Here is a 27,170-nt window from a genome sequence, read left to right as displayed (position 1 = left end):
CATGGCCATGTGGCACAATTACCCGAGGGTGATGTGGCTCGCAGGACCCTCATTGTTGAAGACCCGAGTGGCTGGAACAGTCCAAGGGGATGTCCACATAACACCTGGCTGTGGCAGATAGAGGGTCATTTCTGGAGGGTGGGATTGGACTTCCTGTCTGCCTGGGGGGTTGTCAACCAGGGTCCTGAGCTGTTTCATTGCGTGGTGGGTGCAGCAACGAGCTATACCAGTGCATGCTCCCCAAGCTGACGTGACTTTTCATTTCTGTCTATCCTTCTACAGTCAGGTCCCTAAGTATTTGGACTGCGACACAATTCTTGTAATTTTGGCTCTTTATGCCACCACAGTGGATTTGAAATGAAGCAGTCATTATGTGACTGAAGCGTAGACTTTGGGTTTCCAAAAAAATATTTCCTGAGCTGTTTAGAAATTGCCATTTTCTGCATAGCCCCCACTCATCATTTCCAAGGGCCCCAAAAGTGTTTGGACAAACTTAACTTAATCTTAAATAGAATGATCATTTTCAGTATTTAGTAGAAAATCAATTACAGAGCCACTGCCCACTGCCTCCTCTGCTTACCCCGCACGGGGTCTTGCAGCCAGAGGTAACGTCCTTTCTGACAGATACGGACCCCCCTTCTTCACAGGCTCAGGTCCCTGCTGTCCCACGTGCTCCCTGTAGGGCGCCATGCCAGTCCTCGCCCCTGCAACTCTCGCTGCCACTCCTCGGCTTTACACGAGAACGAGCATCAGGCCACCCGAATACCCCGAAATGCTCAGCTGGAGTGGCCCTCTTCAGCCCCCTCGAGCATCAAGCCCTACGCTCCTTTTTAGGGCATTCTTCCCGGCTGCCTGCCTCCATCCCCTCGCACGCTGGCATCTCCCAGTCCTGCAGTCTCTGTCCTTCTTTCCTTTACCCTCCCTTCATTTCTTTATTTTCTTTCTGCCTTTCCCCTTTTTTCTTAATGTTGCCCGATCTGTTGCAGATGAGACCCTCCGCCCACTCCGAGGGGTGAATGCAGCACCTGATCCGCCCGCATTTGAATGTGAGTGCGCGATCAGCCCCCCCGGCAGCAGCTCCTTCATGTGCCCACCTGCATGCTCTCGGGACACCATTATGTATTTAAAAACCTGCCCGAGGCTACGGACCACTTATCACGGTGTAATGAGCGACGGGGTCTGGATGCTTGCTGAAGGAGCTAGAAAACGAGCAAAGCACAATTTCTAGTTGAGGTACGCCGTGCTTGGCACATACTGCACTGAACCAGAATGTGCGTTAGGAACGTGTGGACTCCGCCCCTTTCTGAGTTTTTCCCATCATTCCCTGAGGTCATCAAAGTGTAAATCCCTTTAAATTTTATTTCTGTACTCTGGAGACGCGGTCGGCAAACTAGCCAGCATCACCTCAGCAGTGGAAACTGAAGAAACTTAAGTAGGGAGCGTTGGACAAAGTTTCTAATTTATTATTAGGGGGGAAAAATCTCACTGGAAGGTTACATTTGAAGCACGGGACACATAAACTTGAAATCCGGAGATCTCCATATTGACGAGATACCTGACGACTTCCATAGGGTAAACGCTACATACGTAGGTTGAGGGAGGAGGAAATAAATGATAAGCGTGTATAAGGGCCGCAGATCCCGTAAAATTGGCCTCCAATGGTTCCAAATCTTTAATGAATGATGAACCCCGCTGCATTGTGGGTGCCTTACCCACAATTCTTTTTGACACGAGCACAGGGCCCTGCATACTGAGAGGATTTTAAGCGCAAGTGCTGGTGGCCCAGTGCTAGAACTGAAAATTTGTCCGAGCCGTGCTGCCCTCCATATTTAGATCTCTGTAGAGTCGCCTTTGTGATGTGCGAGTGTTTTAAATTCCAGATGAATGACATCACACACGAAAATTTTTATTGAAAAAAAAACATTCACTTTACCTCGGGGCTCACTGTCATAAATTGGATGCTGCATCTCGCACAGTGTACACATGGGTTTGTCTTTTGGTAAATATTTAACAGATGTTCAACATTCTGAAAGGTCTCAGTGACATAATCTGCAAAGCATTTTGTGGGGACAGTTTATAAGAAAATGGAGAAGTTTGACGTAATTGAACGTTAGGTGTCACTCTTCTTTTTGGAATACACTGTGGGAGGTCTGAGACTCGAAAGTATGCCATATGAGAAGGAGTTAGGAGTTGTGGTGGTCTCGACACGATCAACTGCCAATGTGCAGAAGCCATTAAGAAGGCTCACAGAATGTCAGGTTATATTATATAGCGCCTTGATTTGTGGAGTACAAGAACACAGAACATGAGAAATCTGACAAGTGAGAGGAGGCCATTCAGTTCATCAAGCCCATCTGTTTAGCTAATAGTTAAGCTGTCCCCGCATTCATCCAGATTCGTCTTAAAGGTTGTCCAGATCTCAGCTTTAACTTCATGTTTGGTGTTTTGTTTCAGTGTCTCACATCTCTTTATGTAGAGAAGAGCCTCCTGGCTTCAGTTTTAAATGCACTTTGTCTTAATTTCTACTGATGAGCTCAAGGTGCTCAAGAAGATTCTCCTCAAGCTTTATAACATACCGGTGAGGCCAAATCTGGAGTACTGGGTGCAGTTTTGGTCTCCAGGCTACAAAAAGGACATAACAGCACTAGAAAAGGTCCAGAGAAGAGCGACAAGGCTGAGTCCAGGGCTACAGGAGAAATTTCACACAAACATTAGGAAGTTTCACTTTACAGAGAGAACCATGGGCACCTGGAATAAGCGAGCAAGTAGTGTGGTGGTGGACAGTAAGACTTTAGGGACTTTCAAAACTTGACTTGATGTTATTCAGAAGAATGAAGTGGACAGGACTGGTGAGCTGTGTTTGGCGGAATGGCCTGTTCTTATCTTGAATGTTCTAATCTGAATACACAATCACCTCTTACAGTATAAGAAGAATTGAGATGTCATAGTGGACTCGACACTATCAGCTGCCAGACAGTGTGCAGAATCTATTAAGAAGGCTAACAGAATGTCAGGTTATATAGCGCCTTGATGTGTGAAGTCACAGGAGGTTCTCCTCAAGCTTTCTAACACACTGGTGAGGCCAAATCTGGAGTACTGGGTGCAGTTTTTGTCTCCAGGCTACAAAAAGGACATAACAGCACAAGAAAAGGTCCTGAGAAGAGCGACTAGGCTGAGTCCAGGGCTACAGGAGATGAGGGAAGATTAAAAGAGCTGAGCCTTTACAGTTTAAGAAAAAGGAGATTAAGAGGAGACCTGACTGAAATGTTTAAAATGATGAAGGGAATTAGTGCAGTGGATCGAGACGGTGACTTTAAAATGAGTTCATCAAGAACACGGGGACACAGTTGGAAAGTTGTGAAGGGGAAATTTCACACAAACATTAGGAAGTTTTTCTTTACAGAGAGAAGTACAGACACTTGGAATAAGTGACTGAGTAGTGTGGTAGACGGTAAGAATTTATAGAGACTTTCAAAACTCAACTTGATGTTATTCTGAAGAATGAAGTGGACAGGACTGGTGAGCTGTGTTGGGATGAATGGCCTGCTGTCGTCCACATTGCTCTCAGGTTCTTATTACTCTCACTACAGCCAGTTACTCAGTAATTGACGTCACAGCCTGCTCACCGTGTAAATCGAACCACTTTGTTCTTGGCAGGTGCAGGTTAGGTGGATTAGTGATCTCAATTTGACATTCCGAGTGTGTCGAGAGTTAGCCCTGGATTGGACTGGCACTCCATCCACTCATAATTAATGTCTTGTGCCCAGCTGCTGCCAGGACAGGCACCTTCAATTGGATTACTCAGGTTTTGATATGTTATACAGGGTGAGTCAAAATTATGTTAACACTAATATTACTGCTATATATTTACTTGTATACAATTTTTGTGGACAATTTATGTGCCACATATAGTACATGTGTTGAACATGATGGCGAACAGGCTGAGACATTCCTGTAAATCATCTTGCACATATGAAGTATGTTTTGTGAATAAATTGTTTCTGCCATTCAAATGTTAACATAATTTTGACTCACCCTGTATAATGTAATGAAGGCTTCTTTAATAGCATATATATATAGGCTTCTTTAATAGCATATATATATATATATATAAAAAATTCACTAAGGGCACGCAAAACGCACGCAAGACAGAGAGCCCCGCCTGCCAACTGTAAGACATTGGGATATCATAGGATATGCACGACAGGGCCAGGCCCGCCAACTCTAAGACCATAGGATATGCTCGACCGAGCCCCGCCCTCCAACTCTAACCCTCCTCCCGCGTCATGGGATACGCACGACAGAGCCACGCCCGCCAACTCTAACCCTCCTTCCGCGTCCACCGTCGCTCTCAAGGCATGTGCCCGCACGCAACACCTCACCAAACACAGCCTCAGTTGCTTTCGTCTCTGCTACAGTCCACATGCACCTCTGAGCCACGTTGACTTTTCATTGTTCTTTTTGGTTCCGGCTGCTTTTCTATATATATATTCACCCAACCATGGGGTACGCACGACAGAGCCCCGACCGCCCACTCTAACCCTCCTCCCACGTCCACCCTCGCTCTCGAGGCATGCGCATTTCCGACTCCACTGAACGAATGATGCAATGTGAACATTGCCAGCAGTGCTTTGAAACAACTCGCGCTCTCAAGAAGCACTTACAAACTCATTCCACTCACACCGTCATTTGCACAATTTGTAACGAGGACTTCACGGCTGAGATGGATCTCCTCAACCATGTGCAAATCCATTCAACACAAACATTTGTCTGCAGCCACGCTGATGTGACGTCACCTTCCCACTATCCTCTTACTGAAAAACATTTACAAACGCATTTCACACCGGAATTTCAATGCAACATTTGCTCAAAAACCTTCACACTCCAGAAATATCTCAAAGCACATTTAAACACACACTCCAGTGAACAAACGCATTCCACACAGGTCTTTCAATGCACAATTTGTTCGAAAACGTTCCGACTGCAGAGATATCTCAACGCACATGTAAAATCACACTCCACTGAACAACTGTGTCTTTCAGGAAGTGTAAACACATCAATAAATAATTATGCGGCGTATGCTACGCCGCGGGTTGGCTAGTATATATATATATTCTTTAAGCTTAACCATTATAAATATCATGTCCTAAATAAGTCAATATAGAGATGTCATCTGATAAGCAGTGGACAAAAACTTTGATCTCGTTGTTGATGAAAATATGACAGCACCTTTCATAATGAGTGAAGGAGGACTTTCAGATTCAGTTTATAATGAGACATTTACAGTCTGAAGCAAGCATATTAGGACTCTGAAGTAATGCGAGTTGATTTTGTAATATATGTTCATAAAATATTTATATCTACTCTGTAATAAAATACTAACGTCAGTTTGTCTAGCCCTAATAGAAATTTGATTGGTCAGTTTGGCTTTGGTGTGATTGGTCAGTTTGGCTTTGGTGTGATTGGTCGCTTTAACTTTGGTGTGATTGGTCAGTTTGGCTTTGATGATGTGACGAAAGGGGAAGTGCAAGTGTGAGTCGCACATGGAGGACTAAAGGCCTATGAGACGTGCTAAGAGAGTCCGCTTCAAACTTGGCAAGTATAAAACCGAACAGGAGGTGAGAAAGACACCTTGAAAATGATGACAGAGTCTGAGAAGCGGGCTTGACAAGAGAGCACTCGATGGTATAGAGAGGCTCAGACAAACACGAATACTGAGGAAGGGTGCTGAAGGTACACGAAGGGCAAGAGACAGCGAGTTGTTTGAAATGATTCTGTTACCTGCCTTTGACAGATACGGTGGCTAAGGAATATATATAGCATAAAGTACGCTTTTATTTCTGGGTAGCATTTGACATCTCTATGTATATAAAATCCAACGTCTGAATGTCTGTCTGCTTTTCACAAGAGAACTACTTAACGGATTTAGATCAGGTTTTTTTCTATAGTTTGCTTGAACATTCCGGTTGATTGTGCGACTTCTCTCATTGTGAAATGTATCAGAGTTCACTTTTAGTACCAATTTATTTGCACAAATCAGAGACAGAGATGCAGCAGGCTGAGGGGATGGGGGCGAGGCCCTCCTCACTCACGCTGCAGCCTTGGGGAGTACCTTACATCCACTTAGCAAACGAACGAAAGAACTACTTCACGATTTCAAATCCAGGGGTTTTTTTTCTAGAATTTTCTTGAACATTCCGGTTGATTTTGCGATTTCTCTCATCGCGCTAAGTATCATAGTTCGCTTGCAGGAGCGATATATTCACGAAAATCCGAGACAGAGGCTGCGGGCCAAGGAGAGGGGGAAGCGTGACGTCAGTAGTGGGGAGCCGGGCGGGACCCTCCTCACTGTCCTGTTTCACTACTACGTGGGCGAAGCCGCGGGGGACAGCTGGTACAATATAAAGGAGGCTGGGATGAACTTCATGTTGTTTTTAGTCCCCCAGAAGTATTGGGGCACATGAATTTAAAGCAAAATAAACTTGATTTTTGGTCGCATGCCCCTTACATGCAGTAATTGCTCCAAGTCTACAACCCATTGAGGGTACCAGATTCTTTGTAACTCCATTTTGCGTGCTTTTAATTTGGAAGTGTTTTGGCTGGCATTTGTTCACAAGTGTGGGTGTAAAATAAAATCCATACCTGTAGACTTATCTTGCTCAGCAGGTAGAATCCTAACCTTTGTTAAGTCAGTGGAAAACCGATGTGATATACAATTTGAAATTGGGAAAAATCACATTCTCACTCAGAGGATCTGCGCAAAACTGTTTTAAAACCTGGCAGGATGACATTTTAAAATAAGCATTTAAATTGAGGACGTGGATTTGCTTCCCTCTTTCTTACTCTTAAAGGTTGACTCTGGCTGTTGGCCTTTCTTCTCTTTCTCTTGGGTGGGGTAGAACTGCATTTAGTCTTGTTAAGTTGGACTTGATTGTATGGAAGGTTACTTATGTTTTAAAAAAAATCAATTAAAAAAAACATTTTGTGTGAACCCCGAATTGTGTTGGGTATCTTGGTGTCTGAGGTTTGGGGCTCAGCGGTGCCCCCTTGTGGTCACAGTGTATATATGTATGAATATACTGTGTATATATATTGCATAGTTTACTGTCAAATAATGCAAAGAGTTCGCGACACATGTTTCGCCCTAATTCTGGGCTCATCAGGCGTACACACTCACTGCACCCCCTCTCGGGGAATCAAACCTCAGACGTCAGAAGGCGAAGCCGCTTTAGTTTGCGCCACGACGTGTGGTTCGTTTATTTGACAGCATGTAGATCCGGGTAATTACATTCATGGCATTCGTAGTCTGAATCACAATCTGATTGTATGGGTGGTTACCTACCAGGTAACGCTTGGGATGCAGTGAGTGGGTACGCCTGATGAGCCCAGAATTAGGGTGAAATACGTGTCGTGTACTCTTTGCATTATTTGACAGTAAGCTATGCAACATTCTATGATCTGCTTCTTGCAACTGAGAGGGCAACGTGGCAGATGTTTGCCGAATTGCAGACCAACCACAAGCGTTACCTGGTAGGTAATCACCCATACAATCAGATTGTGATTCAAACTACGAATGCCATGAATATATATATATATACACAGAATATTGCCAAAAGTATTGGGATCCCTCTCCGAAGCATTGTATTCCGGTGTTCCAATCCCTTCCATGGCCACAAGTGTATATCATCGAGCCCCTCGGCATGCAGACGGCTGCTAAAAACATTGGTGAAAGAATGGGTCGCTCTCAGGGGCTCAGTGAATCCAAGCGTGGTGCCCTGATAGGACGCCACCTATGCTTTAAGTCCATTTGTGAAATTTCCCTGCTCTTAAATATTCCCACGGTCAACTGTTAGTGGTATTATAACAAAATGGAACCAACTGGGAATAACAGCAACTCAGCCATCAAGTTGTAGGGCATGTGAAATTACAGAGCGGGGACAGCGCATGCTGAGGTGTCCAGAAGTCCGCCAGCTTTCTTCAGAGTCCATAGCTACAGACCTTCAAAAACTCAAGAACAGTACAGCGTAGAGAGAGAGCTTCATAGGGTGGGTCTCCATGGCCGAGCAGCTGCAGCTACAGCCAAGCCTGACATCACCAAGTGCAATGCAAAGCGTCAGCCCACCACCACTGGACTCAAGAACAGAGCAAGACGTGTCCTCTGGAGTGACGAATCACGCAATCCGATGGATGAGTCTGGCCAGGAGAACAGGACTCGCCTGACTGCATTGTGCCAAGTGTAAAGTTTGGTAGAGGGGGGATTATAGTGTGGGGTTGTTTTTCAGGGGTTGGATTTGGCCCCTTTAGTTCCGGTGAAAGGAAGTCTTAATGCTTCAGCATATGAAGCCATTTTGGACAATTTCATACACCCAACTTTGTGGGAACAGTTTTGGGACGGCAACATGACTGGGCACACACACCAGTGCACAAAGCAAGGTCTCTAAAGAAATGGAGGAGCGAGTTTGGTGTGGAGGAACTGAACTGGTCTGCACAGAGCCCCACAGAACACTTTTGGGATGAATTCAAGTGGAGACTGCGAGCAAGCCAGGCCTTCTCATCCAACATCAGTGTCTGACCTCACAAATGATCTCCTACACCTTGTGCAAAGCCTTCCCAGAAGAGCCGAACCTGTCAGATGCAAAGGGTGGGCCAACTCCACATTAAAGCTTGTGAATTAGGAATGGGCTGTCATTAAAGTTCATGTGTGAGTAAAGGCAGGCGTCCCAATACTTTTGGCAATGTATTAAAATTTCCTTCTATCATCTCCGTAACACTGCCCGCCTCCGTCCATTTCTGTCCTTCAATGATGCTCAAACACTGGTTCATTGATTGTCATGATGTCTCGTATCGATTACTGTACTGTAATTCCCTCTTCATTGGCCTCCCTGCAAAATCTACACAGAAGCTGCAGTACATTCAGAAGTCTTCGCCCACACAAAGCGTTTTGCTCACATCTCCCCTGTTCTCTCCCAGCTTCACTGGTTACCAGTTCCACCAAGGTTTAAATTCAAGATTCGGCTTCTCCCCTTTAAAGCCCTACATCACTTTGCCCCCCTCTACCTCACTCAGGTCCTGGCACAGTCATCTCCTTACCGTCCCACGCACCGGACTCTCCACCCTGGGCGGGCAGGCAGGTCCTTCAGTGTTATGGCCCCTCGACTCTGAAACTCTCTTTCTCAGTCTCTCTGAGTTTGCTCCTCTTTCTGCACTTTTTAATTTCAACTGAAAACTTTTCTCTTCTACGAACTTTTGTCATCTGCGTAATTTTATTTTTTTTACTCTGTATGTAAAGCGACCTTGGGTTTGTGAAAGGCGCTCAATAAATGTAATGTATTATTATTTTTATTAGTATTATAGTATGTATGGGGCGACACGGTGGCGCAGTGGTAGCGCTGCTGCCTCGCAGTTAGGTGACCCGGGTTCGCTTCCCGGGTCCTCCCTGCGTGGAATTTGCATGTTCTCCCGTGTCTGCGTGGGTTTCCTCCGGGCGCTCCGGTTTCCTCCCACAATCCAAAGACATGCAGGTTAGGTGGATTGGCGATTCTCAATTGGCCCTAGTGTGTGCTTGGTGTGTGGATGTGTTTGTGTGTGTCCTGCGGTGGGTTGGCACCCTGCCCAGGATTGGTTCCTACCTTGTGCCCTGTGTTGGCTGGGATTGGCTCCAGCAGACCCCTGTGACCCTGTGTTCGGATTCAGCGGGTTAGAAAATGGATGGATGGATAGTATGTATGTGTGTACGTACATGTGTGTGTGGATTGGATTGGCAGACCCCTCAGTGCATCTCTCCATGTTTTGTGCCTGCTTGTTTTATTCTTAAATCATGTAAAATTGTTTCCGTTTGTTCTCTTTTAATAGTTTGTAAGTAGTTATTTCTATTAGATGCTTTATGACATTTGCGAGAGTTTTTTTACTTTTGATCACCTTTATCATCCAACGGGACACTTACGCTCTACCTGCACAGGAAACCCCAGGTTTCATTTACACCTGGGGACACGTTGCTGTCACTGAGACCAGCCACCAGTTACTCTCCGTGTACGGCTAATACACCGGACGAATGAAAAGGCGCGGAAAGAGAGGAGGACCTCGAGCACGTCTGAGTGCATCTCTCCATGTGTGTACGTCGGTGTGTATGTATGGCGACAAATCAGATGTTCTAAGCTAGCTGTCTGTCTGTCCACGTTACATTATGAGGCAAATGCAGGAGCACCATGGAGACTGAAAGAAGCGCGTACTCCGGTTTCCTCCCACAGTCCAAAGACATGCAGGTTAGTTGCGTTGGCGATTTTAAATTGTCCCCAGTGTGTGCTTGGTGTGTGTGTGTGTGCCCTGCAGTGGGCTGGCGCCCTGCCCGGGGTTTGCTTCCTGCCTTGCGCTCTGTGTTGGCTGGGATTGGCTCCAGCAGACCCCCGTGACCCTGTAGTTAGGATATAGCGGGTTGGATAATGGATGGATGGATGGACAAGACGAATGTGCTGGAAGAAGCAGTAAGGTGCAGACTGAGAAAGTCAGATGTGGATGAGGTCGCCTATGTATCTTATAGCTGCACTAACAAAGCATTGAAACCCACCTGAGAAATCACCAAACCCTTGTGACGCCAAGTGTCCCAAACAGAAATGGGGGGACCGTGTAGAGTAAGGGTTGTGTGATTGAAATGTCTGCATAATGCCCTCAAATGAAAGTCTGCAATGTGCACTTTAATCCCAATGTCTGAATGGTTCGGAGTAAATCAAGGATAAATGTGTCTTTGTCCCAAACATTGTGGTGGGCACTATAGATGTGTTTACGCCGTACTGGTTGACATCCCAGAGCAGCTGATATGTTCATTCTCGTTGTCCGTTTGTTGTGGTTGGAAACAGGTGAATATCAGGCCTTTCTTTCATTTTTGTCGCTTTGAGAACCTGCTTATGAATGAAATTACAGTGTGGCCTAAGATTGCCTAAGTGTGTCCAGGTTGCCCAACCCGCCTTCCTCAGATCTGCTCAGTCCAGTCCGTGCTCGTGGAGGGCCAGGTGCCGATCCTGGCTACAAGGGCTGGCTCGGCAACCGCTTCCCCCCCCCCAAAAAACTCCCGTCTCCGTCCTTAACCGATGTATTCCGTTGGGGAGTTTTGAGGAAGCCTGTCAGTAGACGCCGAAGCAAACCGGACAGCGGAATGAGCTAGCTTCTGTACGGCCGCATTTTGGTAAATTGCGCATTGACTGTTTTGCCTCCAGTTCGCCTGGAGAAAAGGAAATGTCTTCAAGAGGGCTTATTCAGAAAGTCTGATGTTGCTGTTCCTCCTTAAGGGATCCGCAGCAGAAGCACACGCCTACCGATGTGTAAGGCCCTTAAGGTGGCCACATATTTGAGTGGTGAGTAAGGAATGCGGTTACATGCCTTACACATTAGCTATGACTGATCCCTGGCTGATGAGTGCAGTGTCCATGCGCACGGCAAGTGAGCTCATTCAGGCACTGGAGCCGAGCAGAGAGCGAGTGAGTGAGAGAGCGAGAGAGAGAGAGAGCGCGAGTGAGGGCGAGCGAGCGAGAGAGAGAGAGAGAGGCAGGCTTACAACAATAGCAGCTCAGACTCGGAACGCCAGGCAGCAGAAGGATTTAGCACAGCTACTGCAGCGCCAAAGGAAACAACAACAGCAGCAAGCAAGCAAGCCTTTCTCCTGCAAATTTTTTTATTTATTTATTTTTTTGTGGTCTATCTTATTTATTTATTCATGTCGCATCAGGGGATGATTTTTGTGACTACAAGTCAGAACTTGATTTAATTCCTTTTCCCGAGGGGGCGTGCACTTTGGCACATTTGCCTGGATGCCAGTGGACATTGTAATTACCCCGCCGGAGGAGAGCTTTTGGACTGAAATGCATGAGAGTGAAATGAAACTGAAGATCAGGGTACGAAGAATGAAAGAAGGCAGGGATTTAAGAGGTTTGTATCTTGATGGGACGGGGAGGGGGGAAGAGGACTGGTGAGGTTGAACGTTTGATTATTTTCTTGGTGTCCTTCTTATTTTTATTTATTTATTTTTTGGTTCTCTTCTTTGCAAGATGGACTGAGCACTTAGGTGGCAACTTCGATTTTTTTTTTTGCAGAGCCGGGAGGAAATAAAAGGACCTCCCACACAATCTGTCAGTGCACGAGCATTGAGATGTAAACGCATTAGTTTGTCAGGCGGCTGCATCCCTCGCTATTCAGGATTACTGGAGGGGTCCTGCTGGGCTCTTTTTAGCGCTGCTGCAGAGGGCACAGCTTTGGAAAACGATCTGCTGCCTAATCTATCGACCGAGTCCCCACTGGTAGTGCATCGCCGGCCCTGCTTTGCTCATTTTTAGACTCTCGCGAAGGCTTCAACGCTGCTAGCCTGGCACAAGACAAGCCCCTTCGGCAGTGCCATTTCCTTGTTAAGCCGCCATTGAAACGGGTTTAGCATCATCTCGGTTTAAGGAGGTATTTCTGTAGTCCAGCGGTGGACAGCATGCTGCTTGTTTATGAACAGGCGCTCCTGGCTGCTCTGGGATTCATTTAACCATAATTAGACCACATGTAGGATTTCGAGCATGAACATCCCACGCAGCCTGTGCCATGTTGTGTCTTTGCCGTTGGGGATTTGCAGCGAGTGGACGTTTCTGACAAAAGAAATTCACTCCAACTGATGCTTTCTGAAGTCCCCTGGGAGCTCAAAACAGGTAGAGCCAGACTGTCAGAGGAAGACAACGCCAACTAAAAGCTTGATGCTGCAGACAAGAGGAGGAGGAGGTTCAAGGAATCGCATTAAGATGTTTAAACGCCTGGTGCGATATGTTGATTTCTGAGACACACGCACACCCGATCAGTTGCATGCCTACTGCTGTACAGTTTCTCACTTTTTTATAACGAATATGCCGGTCTCTTACTCTCTGTGAATGGAAACGTGTAAGCCTGCAGCGAGAAAATCAAAGCCCACCTTGTGTCATGTGCCGTTAGACTACAACAGTTTGGCAACTTTAGCATAAAATTGATACACGGAGACCCAGTAGTGCTTGGATGAAAATAACAAATTTCTTGGGGGGTGGGGGGGGTAGAAGTGCGCGCGCGCGCGTGTGTGTGTGTGTGTGTGCCAACCTATGGCTTGCATTTGCCAGTTGGATGTAGAAAATGGGACACAAAGAAGTTTAATTCAGAGACTCTCTCTGTGTGTCTGTGTGCTTGTATTGCATAAAAGCGCCTGAGCTGCAAATGGGATACCTTTCATTGGCCTGCTGCGATGATGCTCCCTGGGGTCTGCTCAAGAGGATGGGGGGCTATAATCAGTATTGTGTGAGAGATGAGGTAACCATCTGTGTTTAACAGCCCTCCCCCCAAACTTCAGCTGCCTAAGCCGGTGCCATTTCCATTATTGTCTTTGTGCTAAAATGATGCAATATCGGTGTCTTTCGAATGGTAATAAGCTCTTGGCCGTCCCGCCGGCTGCCGTGTGTTGCAGCCCTCCTTTGAGCGGGTACACACACACGGACACGCGCACACGCGCGCACACACACACACACGCTCTTCATCTTGTAAAACATCACCCAGGCGCCACTGAGTCCTGCGCCACTTCGCGTGCCCAAGGTGCCAAAGCAAGTAGCAATGAGCCCGGGCACACTCACACTTGACAGATATTTTAGTCGAAGGCACGTTTGGCCAAATGTGGCTTCCAACACTAAAGTGCGCCCTCTTGTTGCAGGAATGAGCTTTGGGTGTTTTGTTTTCTTTCTTTCTTTCCTTCTTTCTTTCTTTGACGGAGAGGATGAGAGTTTTTTTTTGTTTTCTGTTCTTACTTTTGTTTTAATTTAAATATGAACTTTTCTGTTTTCGATACGTAATAGGCTGCAACTCGTACCCGACGTAACTGCAGGCTCCTTTGAGGGTCTCATTAGCTCTTCGGTCCACGTGGGTTACGGTGAAGGGTCAGATTTTTTTTTTTTTTCTTTTTCAAGCATCTTTTCCTTTTCATCAGGTGCTTGTTTGTTTTTATTTACTTGTATTTGTTCAGCTACAGAAAACGGGGTCAGACGATGGAGTGCGTCTACTTGCAGCCACTTCGTGCCGTCATTAATGAACGTGTTGTGTTTTTTGGCAGACGCCTGACACAAGTTTGCAGAACATGTCTGGGAGGGGTGGCAGAAGTGAGTGTTATGTAACACTAGGGGTGAAAAAGAAAGAGAGCGGAGGAAGTTCATTTTACTTGACAAGGGGCACTCGGGTGGGGTCTACAAGAATTCAGTAGTCAGAAGAACATGGAGTAGCTTGAAGCGCACAGATAATGAGACGAGTGCTTAGAAATTCAGGGGCCTTCCAGCTAAAGTGCCGACTGGGAGGCAGTTGGGGAAACACCTGCTTTAGCGACAACTGAGCTTTGGTGGGATTTAGAATCCAAAACGGGGGAACACTGGGTCGCATTTCTAGAAAGAGATTTGCTGTTTATAATAAATAAAAATGGACTGAGTTATAGCAAAGTCAGATTGCGGTCTTTACGATGGACTGGTGACCCTGTTATTGGGGGATCTGATAGGAGGGATACACCTATGAATGTAGGAGAGCACGCATTAAATAAGCCTCTAGCATGTGTGTGTGTGTGACTGGCATTATTTAAGTGGTGTTGTCAAGCCATAATTTCACACTGTACACTATATATATATACATATACATTCTTTTCAGAGTTTATTGAACTTTAATGTGATGTTGTTAGATTTTCAGATTCTTATTCCATTTTTAAATTTAAACTAAAATATCAAGAAAGTCGTACATCGAGCACAGTGGACCTCAGTTTAACAGGAATACTCCAATCGGCAAGAGAATAAATATTTTATTCTCATTTCATGATTTTTACTCCATTAAATAATACTTCATTTTTCTTTTACATATTTATAGAATTTCGTGATTTTGACTCCAATAAATAATATTTCTTTTATACATTTACAGATTTTACTAATATTCTGGCCAGAACTGGGGGTTGGGTGCTGAAGGTGCCAGGTGGACTTGCTCCCCTAGTATATATATCTATATATATATATATATATATATATATATTGTGGAACGTGGCCTGGACACAGACAGACGGACATCATTTTAAGTCCATCACACGTTTATTTATAATTAGTAAAGTGCACAAACCCAGTGCCGCAGCACCAATCACCACAACAGTCCAGGCCAACACACAATGCCTTTCCTTCAGGCCGCCTCCTTCTCTTTCCATCCAGACCTCGTCCTCTTCCTCCCGACTCCAGCCCTGAATGAAGGGAGGCAGCCCCTTATATGTTCCCCCGGATGTGCCCCAGTGTGGCAGAAGTACCGGCTGTATCCCCGGAAGCACTCTGGGTGTCCCTGCTACTCTTCCCGCCCGGCACTTTCTGGTGACCACGGGCCCCTACAGGGTTGAGCTTCCAAGCTTTGCACTCGTGGTCCCCAGTGCAACCAGGGCGGTCGCCCCCTAGTGGTCTGGAGGAGGCGCAAGCCCACCCCCAGCCGTCTGCCACAATATATATATATTGTGGGGTACGGCCCAGGCACAGACAGGTAGACATGATGTTTTTACACCTCACACGTTTATTTACACTATAATATTTACAAAGGTGAGAACGAACCCAGCACCGCAGCACCAATCACCCCTTTACGTCCAGGCCTTCACACTGCCTTTCTCTTCTCTCAGGTCCGCCTCCACTCCTCTCCTCCGAGCTCTGTCCTCTTCCACCCGACTCCAGCCATCAAATGGAGGGAGGCGGTCCCTTTTAACCACACCCAGACGAGCTCCAGGTGCTTCCTGATAAGGCTCCCCCGACACTCCCCTGTGTGGCGGAAGCACCGGCGCTGTACCCGGAAGCACTCTGGGTGTCCCCGATCCTCTTCCGGGTGTGGCAGAAGTGCTGAGGTCCAGGGCTCTCTAGGCATTGGGGCACCCCCTGGCGGTGACCACGGGCACCTACAAGGTTGAGCTTTCAATCTCCCCAAAGCAACCAGGGCGGTCGCCCCCACATGGTCTGGGGAATGCGCAAGCCCTCCTCCGGTCCTCCTGGGCATCCCATCCGGGTCGCCACCCCAGCCATCTCTGACTATATATGTGTATATGTATACTAGCTGATTACCCAGTGGCTTCGCTCACTGAGTGCAAGGGAAAAAAATAAAATGCAGTATTTATAAAATAAGTTTGTTAATTACCAATTTTATTTTTCAACAAATAAATCAATATAAACAACATTATTAGCATCATTATCATATGAGAATATGAAGTAATATATAAGAAGCACATTGTGTATAAATATAAATTATTAAACAGTAAAGCATTTCGATGAGAGAATTTGAATGACATATAAGAAGCGTATAACATTTACATTAACATTTAAGAAGTAAAGATACATTGAGTAGTACTGCGGTGCTTTCGGGTAAACTACATTTTTTTTTTGTTTGCCCATTAGGTGTATAAATGTATACATTTTTTTTGGTGTACCTGCCCGTGAACACGCTACATATAACTGACCGTGGAAGAAGTATGGATTTTCTAAATTGATTCCTACAACTTTAAGTGATTTGGCCTTGTGCTCCATTTATTGTAACTGCAAATGCAAGGCGGACCAGAAATTGTAGCCTTTTGAAGTCAAATGGCGTGTCCCCAGGGATGAGCGGGATATGTAAGCGCTATTTACGCTGTTTGTGGTCATACGCACGTAGTGTATAATATGTTCTGTGGTCATACGTAATTTCTCTTTCAAACGCGAAAAGAATTTTAGATATTTATATGTGTGTATATATATATACAGTATAGCCAAAAGTATTATGTATGTTGTGTGTATGTATGTATGTATATATATATATATATATATATATATATGTATATGTATGTATGTATGTATGTATGTCTGTTGTTGTGATGGTGCGGGTCGGCTCCATGCTTCCTCTTCATTTTTGGGAGCCTCTTGAACCCGGTGCCATCAATAACATAACCAGTTGAGCGTGGCAGTTGAGACCAAAACACACACCTGAAGCAAGGGGACGGTGAAAAGGCAAACGGTGCTTTTATTAAAAACAACTCAACAAAAACAAGTGTTCAGAAAGTAAATAAATAATCCATAAAAAGAAGGTGTCCGGTGGAGGTTAAAAATCCGATACATAAATCCAATAAAACGAGGTTAAAAGAGCGCAGTGCAGGCAGCTCATTTAAAATCTCACAAGCCCCTGGTGCCTTCCTTTAAAACGAACACCACTTTGGACCTCGCACCCCGGAGAGACGTCGACCAGCAGGTGTAGACGCCCATTCCATCCGGCCAGTGTCCCCACCTCCAATCTCATAGCGTCCGCGGACAACCACCGAGCCCTGCTCTGCCTGAACCTGCACTGTCAAATATGCCCGTGTTAGTCTACACAGGTGTTGTGATGAAGTGGCACAGCAGCTTGGCATGATCTGTGCACAGGTTTGGGCGAGTTGGATTATCGATCTTAAAGCTAAATTGGTGTGGTGGCATCGTGAGGCAGTAAACCTCGTCGGGTGATCATTTGAACGTTTAATGATGTGAGGGGATTGTTGTTGAGCGTCCTTTTGTGCAGTGATGTGTTTGCCCGTCGTCCTTGTGTTCGCTTTAGCAGCTGGCACTGTGTGGAAGGGCCGTCACAAAGCTGTCGAGCTCCTCTGTGTGCACTGCACTCTCCGGCCTGCCTGATGTGTTTCAGGGTTGCATTACGGCTAACAGCGCTGGCCTCAAGGCAGGAAGCCACCCTGGACGGAGCGCCAGTCCGTCACTTGGAATGCACGCCTGTGACAGCTTAGATAAAGGCAACTAGAAAAACCACAAAGTGGGCACGCACTGTGATTTGGACGTCTTGTTTGAATTATGTGGCACCGTGAATCGTAAACTTGATTGTTGCTGGCTTCTTAGATAGAATTTCAGAAGGATGGATAGATAGCTTGTTCCCTCGTTCAAACAAACACACAAAATAAATGAACAAAGGAACAAACAAATGAAGAAATGAAAGAACAAAGAAAAAACAAACGAAGGAAGGAACCATCAAATGAACAAATGAAGGAACAAATAAACAAATGAATGAAGGGATGAACAAATGAAGAAAGAAACAAAAAAAGGAACAAGCGAATGAAGGCACAAACAAGCAAACAAGGGCATGAACAAAGAAACAAAGGAAGGAATGGCCAAACGAAGGAACAAATGAAGAAACAAGCAAAGAAATGAAGGAAGGAACTATCAGATGAAGGAACGAATGAAAGAAAAAACAAACTCGGATGTACAAACAAGGAAATTAGGGAACAAACAGGAATGAATAAAGGGATGAATAAATGAAAGAAGAAACAAAGGAACAAGCAAATGAAGACGCAAAAAAGGACATGAACAAAGAAAAAAGGAAGGAACCATCAAACAAAAGAACAAATGAAGGAAGGAACAAGGAAACAAGAAGGAAAGAAGAAACAAAGGAACAAACAAAGGAAGGGACCATCAACCAAAAGAACACATGAAAGAAGAAACAAACAAACAAAGGAACGAACAAAGAAGTGAACACAGGAAAGAACCATCGAACAAAGGAATGAATGAAGAAACAAAGAAACAAATGAGGGAAGGAACAATTGAATGAAAGAAAAAATGAAGGAACAAATGATGGAATGAACGAATGAAGGAACAAACAAAGGAAGGAACAAGCAAACTAACTAACTTTCTTACTTTGCTTACTTTATTTGTCCCCTGGGGGAAGTTTGGCTTTTTACAGAAGCTCTTTAAAAACACACACACACACACACACACACTCTCACACACACACACACACACACACATCCTCACACTCACACACACTCACATCCTCACACTCACATCCTCACACACACCCACACACTCACATACACTCTTTCACACACTCTCACTCACATTCACACACTCACGCACACTCACACGCACACACCCTCACACTTACACACACACACACTCACACACACACACTCACTCACACTCACTCACACACACACTCACACACACACACCAGAATGACTAAAAAGCAGGAGGACCTGCGACTTAGCAGTCACATCACACTGCGGTGTCACGTTGCCCATTGTTGCCCGTTGCCCATTGTTGCCCTGGACTGCTAGTTGTCGATGACTCGGCCTCTTGCTACACAAGGACATGTGTGGTCAGATCGCTAGGCCTGAGAACCTTCATGTTTGTTATTATTTTTTTTTTTTTTTCCCAAATTTAGGGTCAGACCGGCCCCTACTCAGAATAGTTTCCCAGATTTTTAAATAAGTTTTTAAATAAGTTCAGCAGGCGTATATCCTCCATCTCATTCAGCGCAGATCTGTCTTACTGTCAATGTTGTATAAACTAATGGACGATGGCCACTTCGAGGACAGTTAAACGTGTAAGCCCTGTTACCGAACCCTAGAAGCACATGTATGCTGTAGAGCAGCTCATTCTGTGACCCCCGGAGGCAGTTGTCCCGTGTCATGACATCAGTGCATTTCTCCCCACTGTGTCATCTGTAACTGTGTGATTTTTGGGTTTTTTTTTGTTTCTTTTCCGCTTTCTGATAACCCCCCCAACTTCCCCCCCAGCAATACATGAAGCTGAAAGGTGGAGTCTGACTTCCGGGATTATTTAGGTTTCTGGTGCTCACACCCTGGAGAAGTAATAATATTCGATGACTTCATCGTCCACTGCCCAGCCCTTTCGGCTTTCCTGCGCCTGAGTTGTGCTGTCAGTCCCTTTTCTGTCTTAAAGGGCCGCTGCTGGCCTTGTGGTAGAAGCGTATCCATCCGTTTCTTTCTTTCTTTCTTTTCATTTTTTATTCTTTAACAAATAAGCACAGGGAGCAGGAGACCATTTTAGCTTCTTAGGGCATAAGAGCAAGAAAGCCCAGGACAGAACACAAGTGATTACATTTAAATCAAGATGTTATTTAAGAGTGTTTCAAGTGCGGTGTCAAATCTCAGTCCAGTTCCAGTATTGTGTTGGCTGTGATTGAGCTCGCCTGCGCTTTTTGGTTTATTTATTTATAATCTGAAAGTTTGTAACAGTAGCTGTTGGTGTCCCGTAGCCCTTGACTGGATCATTGATGGGTAGTGACAGGACAAAGACGAAAAGACACCAGTCGGGTCGGCCCGTTTTAATTCTACAGTCCAAAATAAAATAAATGCTTTTATGGCTTCAAACGCAGCCGTAGGAAAATAGTGGGCTCTTCAGCCATCACTATCGGGGTCTTTTCAGGGAGCTCCGACCGGTGGTCTGCCCTGTACTAAAAGATGCCTCCTTCCAGCCACCTGGGCTTCGTTATCTTGTGTGGACCACAAGGGGCGGGGCTAAATGCCCTCACTGGGCGGTCACCGGGGGGGAAAGAAGGAGAAATGCATGTTAGCGACAGCGCCCCCTCTTGTCCTGGCAGGTTATTACATTCCTCGAATGAGGAGATCGTCAGACGCATATGTGTGACAATAGATTAAAGAGCTTTACTACAAATTTTTATTTGTATACTCTATTGAGGATTTGTTCTGTTCTGTGTATTGTATTATATTTTATTGACCCCCTTTTCTTTTTAAAGCCCACTGCACACCCAACCTACCTGGAAAGGGGTCTCTCCTTGAGCTGCCTTTCCTAAGGTTTCTTCGATTTTTTTCCCTACTGGGTTTTTTTTGGGAGTTTTTCTTTGTCTTCTTAGAGAGTCAAGGCTGGGGGGCTGTCAAGAGGCAGGGTCTGTTAAAGCCCATTGCGGCCCTCCTTCTGTGATTCTGGGCTATACAAAAATAAATGGCATTGTATTGTACAAATAAGTGTGGGGGGAGGAGGGGGGTCCCTAAACCCCTATCCACAGATGCAGTAACACCTGATACACTCATAGGTTTAAATAAATGGCATTTATGAAACCGCAGCAGGAATTCAACAATCGGCCTTCCCAAAAGCAGTTGGCATAATCGCAATAATAAACGGGTCTTCCTCCTCATCCTCCCGTTGAGAGTCGGGAGGCAGTGGGCTTCCTTTTAAGCTGCTGAAGGCACTTCTGGGCCATAAAGAAAGTAGGGGGGTCCTCATCCACCAGCACCACGCCCTCAATCGGGCTGCACTTTCAGACTCCAACTCCCAAGCACCTCTGCGGCTGTCCCAACGGGGCTGCCATACGAGGACCACCGGCCATTGGCATATTGGGGTTGGAGCAGCTCTCACCTCTTGGCCTTCACTGCTCTGTCCCATTATATCGTGCCGGCCGGGCACAAAGTTGTATTTTCCGTCCAGCTGGCCCACTCTGGCCTCCCGTGCGGGTAAGAAACCATTCAGCTGGGATGCCCGCTCTCCTCCTACAGCAGTTCTGTAACTTTTGTAACCCCCTAACCCTGGAGGGCTACAGTGGTTGCAGCTTTTCATCCCAGCCACTTTCCTAATTAGAAATGCGTTATTAAACTCTCGGGACTTTTTATCGCTGTCATTCTGCCATGCCTAGCAGTGCAGGCGCAGTGTTTCTGAGGACATTGTCCGCATGTGCTGGGAACCGATTAGTCACTTTGTCACTTTTTGACTCCTTTCCTGGTATTTTATTTTACTGGCTGTGAGTGGTGAGTTTTCGTGGATTGTCTTCAGAACATCACATCCTGTTTGCTGCGTACCCCTCAGGTACACGCAGGTGTAACAACCAAATAGATTCGGAATGGAGAGCCGCTCTGCCTGCCCACATTAACAGGCTTTAAGGTGGCATCGTGTTCTGTGTATTATTGTGTTGTATTTACTTACCCCCATTGATTTGACACCCACTGCACACCCAGACTACCTGGAAAGGGGTCTCTCTTTGAAACGCCTTTCCCAAGGAGTTTTTCCTTGTCTTCTAAGAGAGTCAAGGTCGGGGTGCGGGGTCGGTCGGGGGGGTTTATTGTCAAACTGAGGGCCTGTTAAAGCCCATTGCGGCACTCCTTGTGTGTTTTTGGCCTATACAAAAATGAATTGTATTGCATTATATTGTGCCCGTGGGCGGCACGGTGGCGCAGTGGTAGTGCTGCTGCCTCGCAGTTAGGTGACCCGGGTTCGCTTCCCGGGTCCTCCCTGCGTGGAGTTTGCATGTTCTCCCCGTGTCTGCGTGGGTTTCCTCCCACAATCCAAAGACATGCAAGTTAGGTGGATTGGCGATTCTACATAGGCCCTAGTGTGTGCTTGGTGTGTGGGTGTGTTTGTGTGTGTCCTGCAGTGGGTTGGCACCCTGCCCAGGATTGGTTCCTGCCTTGTGCCCTGTGTTGGCTGGGATTGGCTCCAGCAGACCCCCGGGACCCTGTATTCGGATTCAGCGGGTTGGAAAATGGGTGGATATATTGTGCCCTGCAGATGTGTTGTTTGCCGTCGTGAAGCTCAGTGCAGTCTCACTGAGGAGGCGTCCCGTCTTGAATATCTCCATTTCGGCCCTGGGATGTGAGATGGACTGGTAATCGGCCTGATGATGATTATTGAGACCCTCTGTGCAAAAACACAAGACATATGGGGTTGGTTGGAGTGCCGTGCCAGGGCCTTCGTGTCTGCTGCCATGCGTTTTCTAAAGTGACGTTCAGCCTGGCTAATACACAAAGGTTCATCCCAGATTTTATAGTTCCTTTTATGCCCATTAGAGTAAAAACCACAGAGATAATGGGCTCGCTGCGCCCAGCCGGGGGTTTGTTTCCTGCCTTGCACCCCGTGTTGGCTGGGATTGGCTCCACCAGACCCCCGTGACCCTGCAGTTAGGATATAATGGATTGGATGATGGATGGACGGATAATGGGGCCGTTCAGAGCAGCGGCTCTCTACGTTTTTTGGACTTGTGGATCAGCAGAAGTCTGAGAAAATCTTCAAAGACCAGGATGGTGGAAAATATCATAAAGTCATTTATTGTAGAGCAGGGGTGTCCAACTCCGATCCTGGAGGGCAGCACCAGCTGCTGGTTTACCTTCCTGCCACTTTCTTCACCGGGAACCAATTTCTGTCTTTAATTGACTTCCATATTCCCTTCGTTTTAGTTGCTGTGTTTTTAAAGACTCCGTCCTCTGATTTTGAGGGCTGAATATTTTGTTTCGAAAACAGCACACCAAGCTAGGGTTTCACACAGACATCAACTTAACATGTCGGTTGCTGCGTGCTGTGGCCACCAGTTTGTCAGGAGTGCGTTGCTGGCTGCCTTCGCATGGCGGTCGACGGTCGCGGTGCTTGGCAGTCTGCTTTGTACCTCTTGTCATTGTTACCGTAGGTACACAGGCAGCTGGGGACCGATCATCTCAGGCAGGTAACTCACATTTGTTTTCAGTCACAAAATTGGAGTCTAATGTGCAAAACGTCGTCCACGGAGTATTTTGCTTTACCCATTCACTTTGATCTCTCGCCAGATGGCGATGGCATTTTCGCTGCTGTTTGTTCCTCGCACGGGAATTTCGGTCAGACCAACGAAGCTAACTTTTCTCCTAGCAAAGGGAGTCCAACTAAAACATAACGGTGGCACCGTTTACAGTTCATTACCGCCGTCAACCCCTTCTTTCGACAGAAGCCGACATCCGCCCTGAAAGAGTTAAATGGCAGCCAAACAAAAATAGGATGTGAGGTGAGCCAACAGATGACCGGCTAGCGCCAGCCTATTTCCGTTCAGCCAGTTTCTTGTTGTTAATTTACCTCCATGGTCTGCTGGTGCTCTCGTTCTGCCACAGAAGACATTTCCACAGGCCGCTGATTTTCTTTCTTTTTTCCTAAGGGGTCGTCTGCTCATGCTAGCAATTCGTTCCGTGCCCGAGTTCGCTTGTCTGCATGTAACCCAAACCCCCGCACCCCAAGTCTCGTTCGTTTGACTAGTGCGGTCACTCCATGTTGGGTCAACCACATCCGTTATCCTGGCCCGCTTGGAAGAGTTCAGTAGGATTCAGGAACAGTGTGATCCCTAAACATGGCCGAGCACGGACAACAGACATGATGTCACCGATGCGACAAGTCAAGTAGTGCAATTCTCATTTCATTTGATACCATCAAGGTTTTAAATCTCAACTTACAGATGAACGGGAATTGTAGTTGGCAAGAAAAGCGGCAGATTCCTCCCGTAACATTATTGGTCACCGTAAAAATCTTCTCATGCGTGCAGCACAATTAACAGCAAAACGCTGCGCTGCACACTCACTGCCCTACACAACCGCAAAATAAGGAAAATCGTTTTGCCGTTGTGAAAGAAACAGCCGGACACACGACAAAGGTTTGGGGCCGCCACCTGTACAGTTTCCCTGGCGGCAAAAGGCTTTAAAGTAAAGTACAATGTGTACAGGTTTGAGTCCAAAACAGAACTGTTTAAGTATGGAGGATGAGGGGTTTTTATAGCTGGCTCACAGGAAGTGATGTCATCAGGGCCGGCACAGGAAGGATTTCTCGTGACAGAGAAAAGACAGAGGTTTAGTGCACCCCACCGCCCCCTGGCCTGGCGTGGAATTGTCGTTTCCTGGTCCCTTTGGTCGACTCCCTAGCAGACATGTGTGACACCGTGCATGTTGTCACTCAGTGTTCAAATCTTGTTTTGGCTTTCCAAAAAAGTTGCATAGTGATGACGAAAGTGAGACCGGGCCCAGAACGTTAAAGGGCAGAGGACAATCGCGCTCGGGCATGAAACGGAACAAATGGGACCAGTGTGAGTACACCCTAAGACCCCCGTCAAAATGTTTTATGGACCTGAACAGATCGACTTTACGGCGACCTTCGCCCTTCATTATTTTCGGATCTGGACCCGTGTTGGCCAGTCATGCGTTGGCTCGCTTTGTGTTTCATTATTGCTTGACTGCTAATTAAAGAAAAAAAGAAACAATTAAGTGGTCTGCGTCTTAAACCTCAAGTCAATCACAAATAAGACAAAGGAAGATAATTAGCAGCAGAATCTGGTCAGGTATTAACAAAATGGTTAGAATGACAGCCTGCAGCCATTGCGGCCCTCTAGGATCAGAGTTGGATACCTCCTGATGCACATCATAGCTCATCCATCCGGTGCCTGAAGTGAGAATCCATAACTACCAGGCCTCTCGATTATGTCCGATTCCTTTCTTTACCGTCGAGATTTACTAACATCAGATCAGAGGTGTGGGTCCTGCTTTGAGGTCCAAGTGACCAGATTAACTAACATTAGATAGATAAATAGATATAAAGGCACTATATGATAGATAGATAGATAGATAGATAGATAGATATGAAAGGCACTATATGATAGATAGATTGATAGATAGATATAAAGGCACTATATGCTAGATAGATAGATAGATAGATAGATACTTTATTAATCCCAAGGGGTGAAATCACTTACTCCAGCAGCAGCATACTAATAAAAACAATATTAAATTAAAGATTAAAGTTAACAATGCAGGTATAACAGACAATAACTTTGTGTAATGTTAACGTTTACCCCCCGAGTGGAATTGAAGAGTCGCATAGTGTGGCGGAGGAACGATCTCCTCAGTTTGTCAGTGGAGCAGGATGGTGACAGCAGTCTGTCGCTGAAGCTGCTCCTCTGTCTGGAGATGATCCTGCTCAGTTGATTCTCCATGATTGTCAGCAGTCTACTCAGCGCCCGTCGCTCTGCCACGGATGTCAAACTGTCCAGCTCCGTGCCTACAATAGAGCCTGCCTTCCTCACCAGATTAAATTTAGTTCGGCTGCTCCCACCCGCTTGGAACCTTTGAAAGTCCAGATGTTGAGCGATTCAGTCAGATTTACGTGATGTCATTTTTCATTTGTAATGTTATTTGTTCACTTTGGTTACAAGATGTGACCTGAAAGTTCACTGATTTTTTTTTTGAGGACTGGCAAAAAAATATTCTGTGGAAACCGCGTTTCAGAGTAGAGTAGTGCGGGCTGCAGAACGGTCTCAAGAAAATAGTCTCTCGAATCTCATTACCGAAAAGGCCCTTGAGAGATGGATTCTCCTTTGATAATGCATAGTTAAGGAAGCTGGCAGATGGCGACTTGGTGTGTGTGTGTGTGTCATTAACGCAGCCAATCTGTTTGAATAAATTATTTGATGGGAGTTGAAGAGTTGCATCTTGAGTTAACACCTTCTCTCAGCGTTATTCGAAAAGCAGAACTGAGGATTTCTGTGAAATGCACGACAAGGTGAGACACAAAAATAACCAGATTGGTAAAAATAAAATATTTATTGCTGAATTAGAGCATTCTAAACAGTGTCACCTTCTATATACTCCCCCTCCCGATCTCTACGCCGCTCCATACGTATCTTCCATTGATTGAAACAGTGCTGGAAGTCTTCTTGCTTGAGGCTCTTCAACAGGCTTGCCATTTCTGTCTTCACTTCATCCATTCAAAAAAAAAATGTGTTCCCTTCAGGTCACTTATGATTTTCGGGATCAAGTAACAATCACAGGGAGCTAAATCGGGGGAACAGGGAGGATGATCGAGGTCAAGAGCGTTTTTGTCAGGGAAAAAGCATTGTGTGCCGGAGCATTGTCTTGTCTAACTGTTCGATTTTTTCACCCGAAATTGTCGCTGCAACTCATGTAGCGATTGTTGTGCAGATACTGACTGGGCTATTCACAGGATATAAAACGAGCCGGTCGGCGGTTTGAGAGGGCGTGTAGGAGGGGATATAATTTTATGATTCACATCCGGCAGACCTTCAGGCGCTTTTCCAGGAATGCCCAGTCCAGTTATTTTTGTGTCTCACCTCGTATGAGGGAACCCCAGCACTAAAACCAAGCAGATGTCCTTTGCAGATCTGGGCCTTAATTGTCTTGTTTGGTTGGATTATTGAAGACTTGCATCATATTTTTTGCTGTGTTTATGGCCTCATCTCTTCAGCGCTTTGCTGTTTTATTGTTGTCATCAGACAATGTAACCGAAAAGCAAAGCAAAATCTCTTGCTTGCTGTAAAAACCAATACAGCAGAATTCATTCCCGTAACTCCAGCTGATCTTGCGTACGCAAATCCATTACACTTTTTGAATTTGTGTCCTGCATCAGCCATGAGAACTCACAAAGTCGCCTGCCAATCACACGAGAAAAGAACAAAATTGGGCCAACCTTAAGATTACCGTTTCACTTGTAAATCGCTAAGCGCACCTCCAGAAAACCAGGGGTTGAGAAATACTCTTTAAGCTGCTTATTGTAAATCCTTCCATATGGCTCTGCAGATTTACATGCAGTTAGTTAACTGCCACCCAAAGCAGACCTTCTTGGTTCAGTCTTCTGGGGGGCTTGGAG

The 27,170-nt window shown here is 45.9% G+C and overlaps 1 protein-coding gene across 2 annotated transcripts in view; it reads left to right on the top strand.

Annotated features, from left to right (window-relative positions):
• dusp8a (dual specificity phosphatase 8a) overlaps nt 1-27,170 on the top strand; it is a 386,719-nt gene that overhangs the window by 333,635 nt on the left and 25,914 nt on the right. The window contains exon 1 of one of the 2 annotated variants that reach the window (XM_039736588.1): nt 11,478-11,919. The exons of the other annotated variant lie outside the window; for it this stretch is intronic. Within the exon in view, the coding sequence (XP_039592522.1) occupies nt 11,802-11,919 (118 nt within the window). The 5' untranslated portion in view covers nt 11,478-11,801. Of the gene's footprint in view, nt 1-11,477; nt 11,920-27,170 lie in introns of those variants that run through there. 2 annotated transcript variants of the gene reach the window in all.

The sequence above is a fragment of the Polypterus senegalus genome, chromosome 1 (assembly GCF_016835505.1).
Source record: "Polypterus senegalus isolate Bchr_013 chromosome 1, ASM1683550v1, whole genome shotgun sequence".
In the NCBI taxonomy this organism is placed as follows: Eukaryota; Metazoa; Chordata; class Cladistia; order Polypteriformes; family Polypteridae; genus Polypterus; species Polypterus senegalus.
The sequence above is the reverse complement of the archived record's forward strand: the minus strand, read 5'-3'. Positions and strand labels throughout refer to the sequence as shown.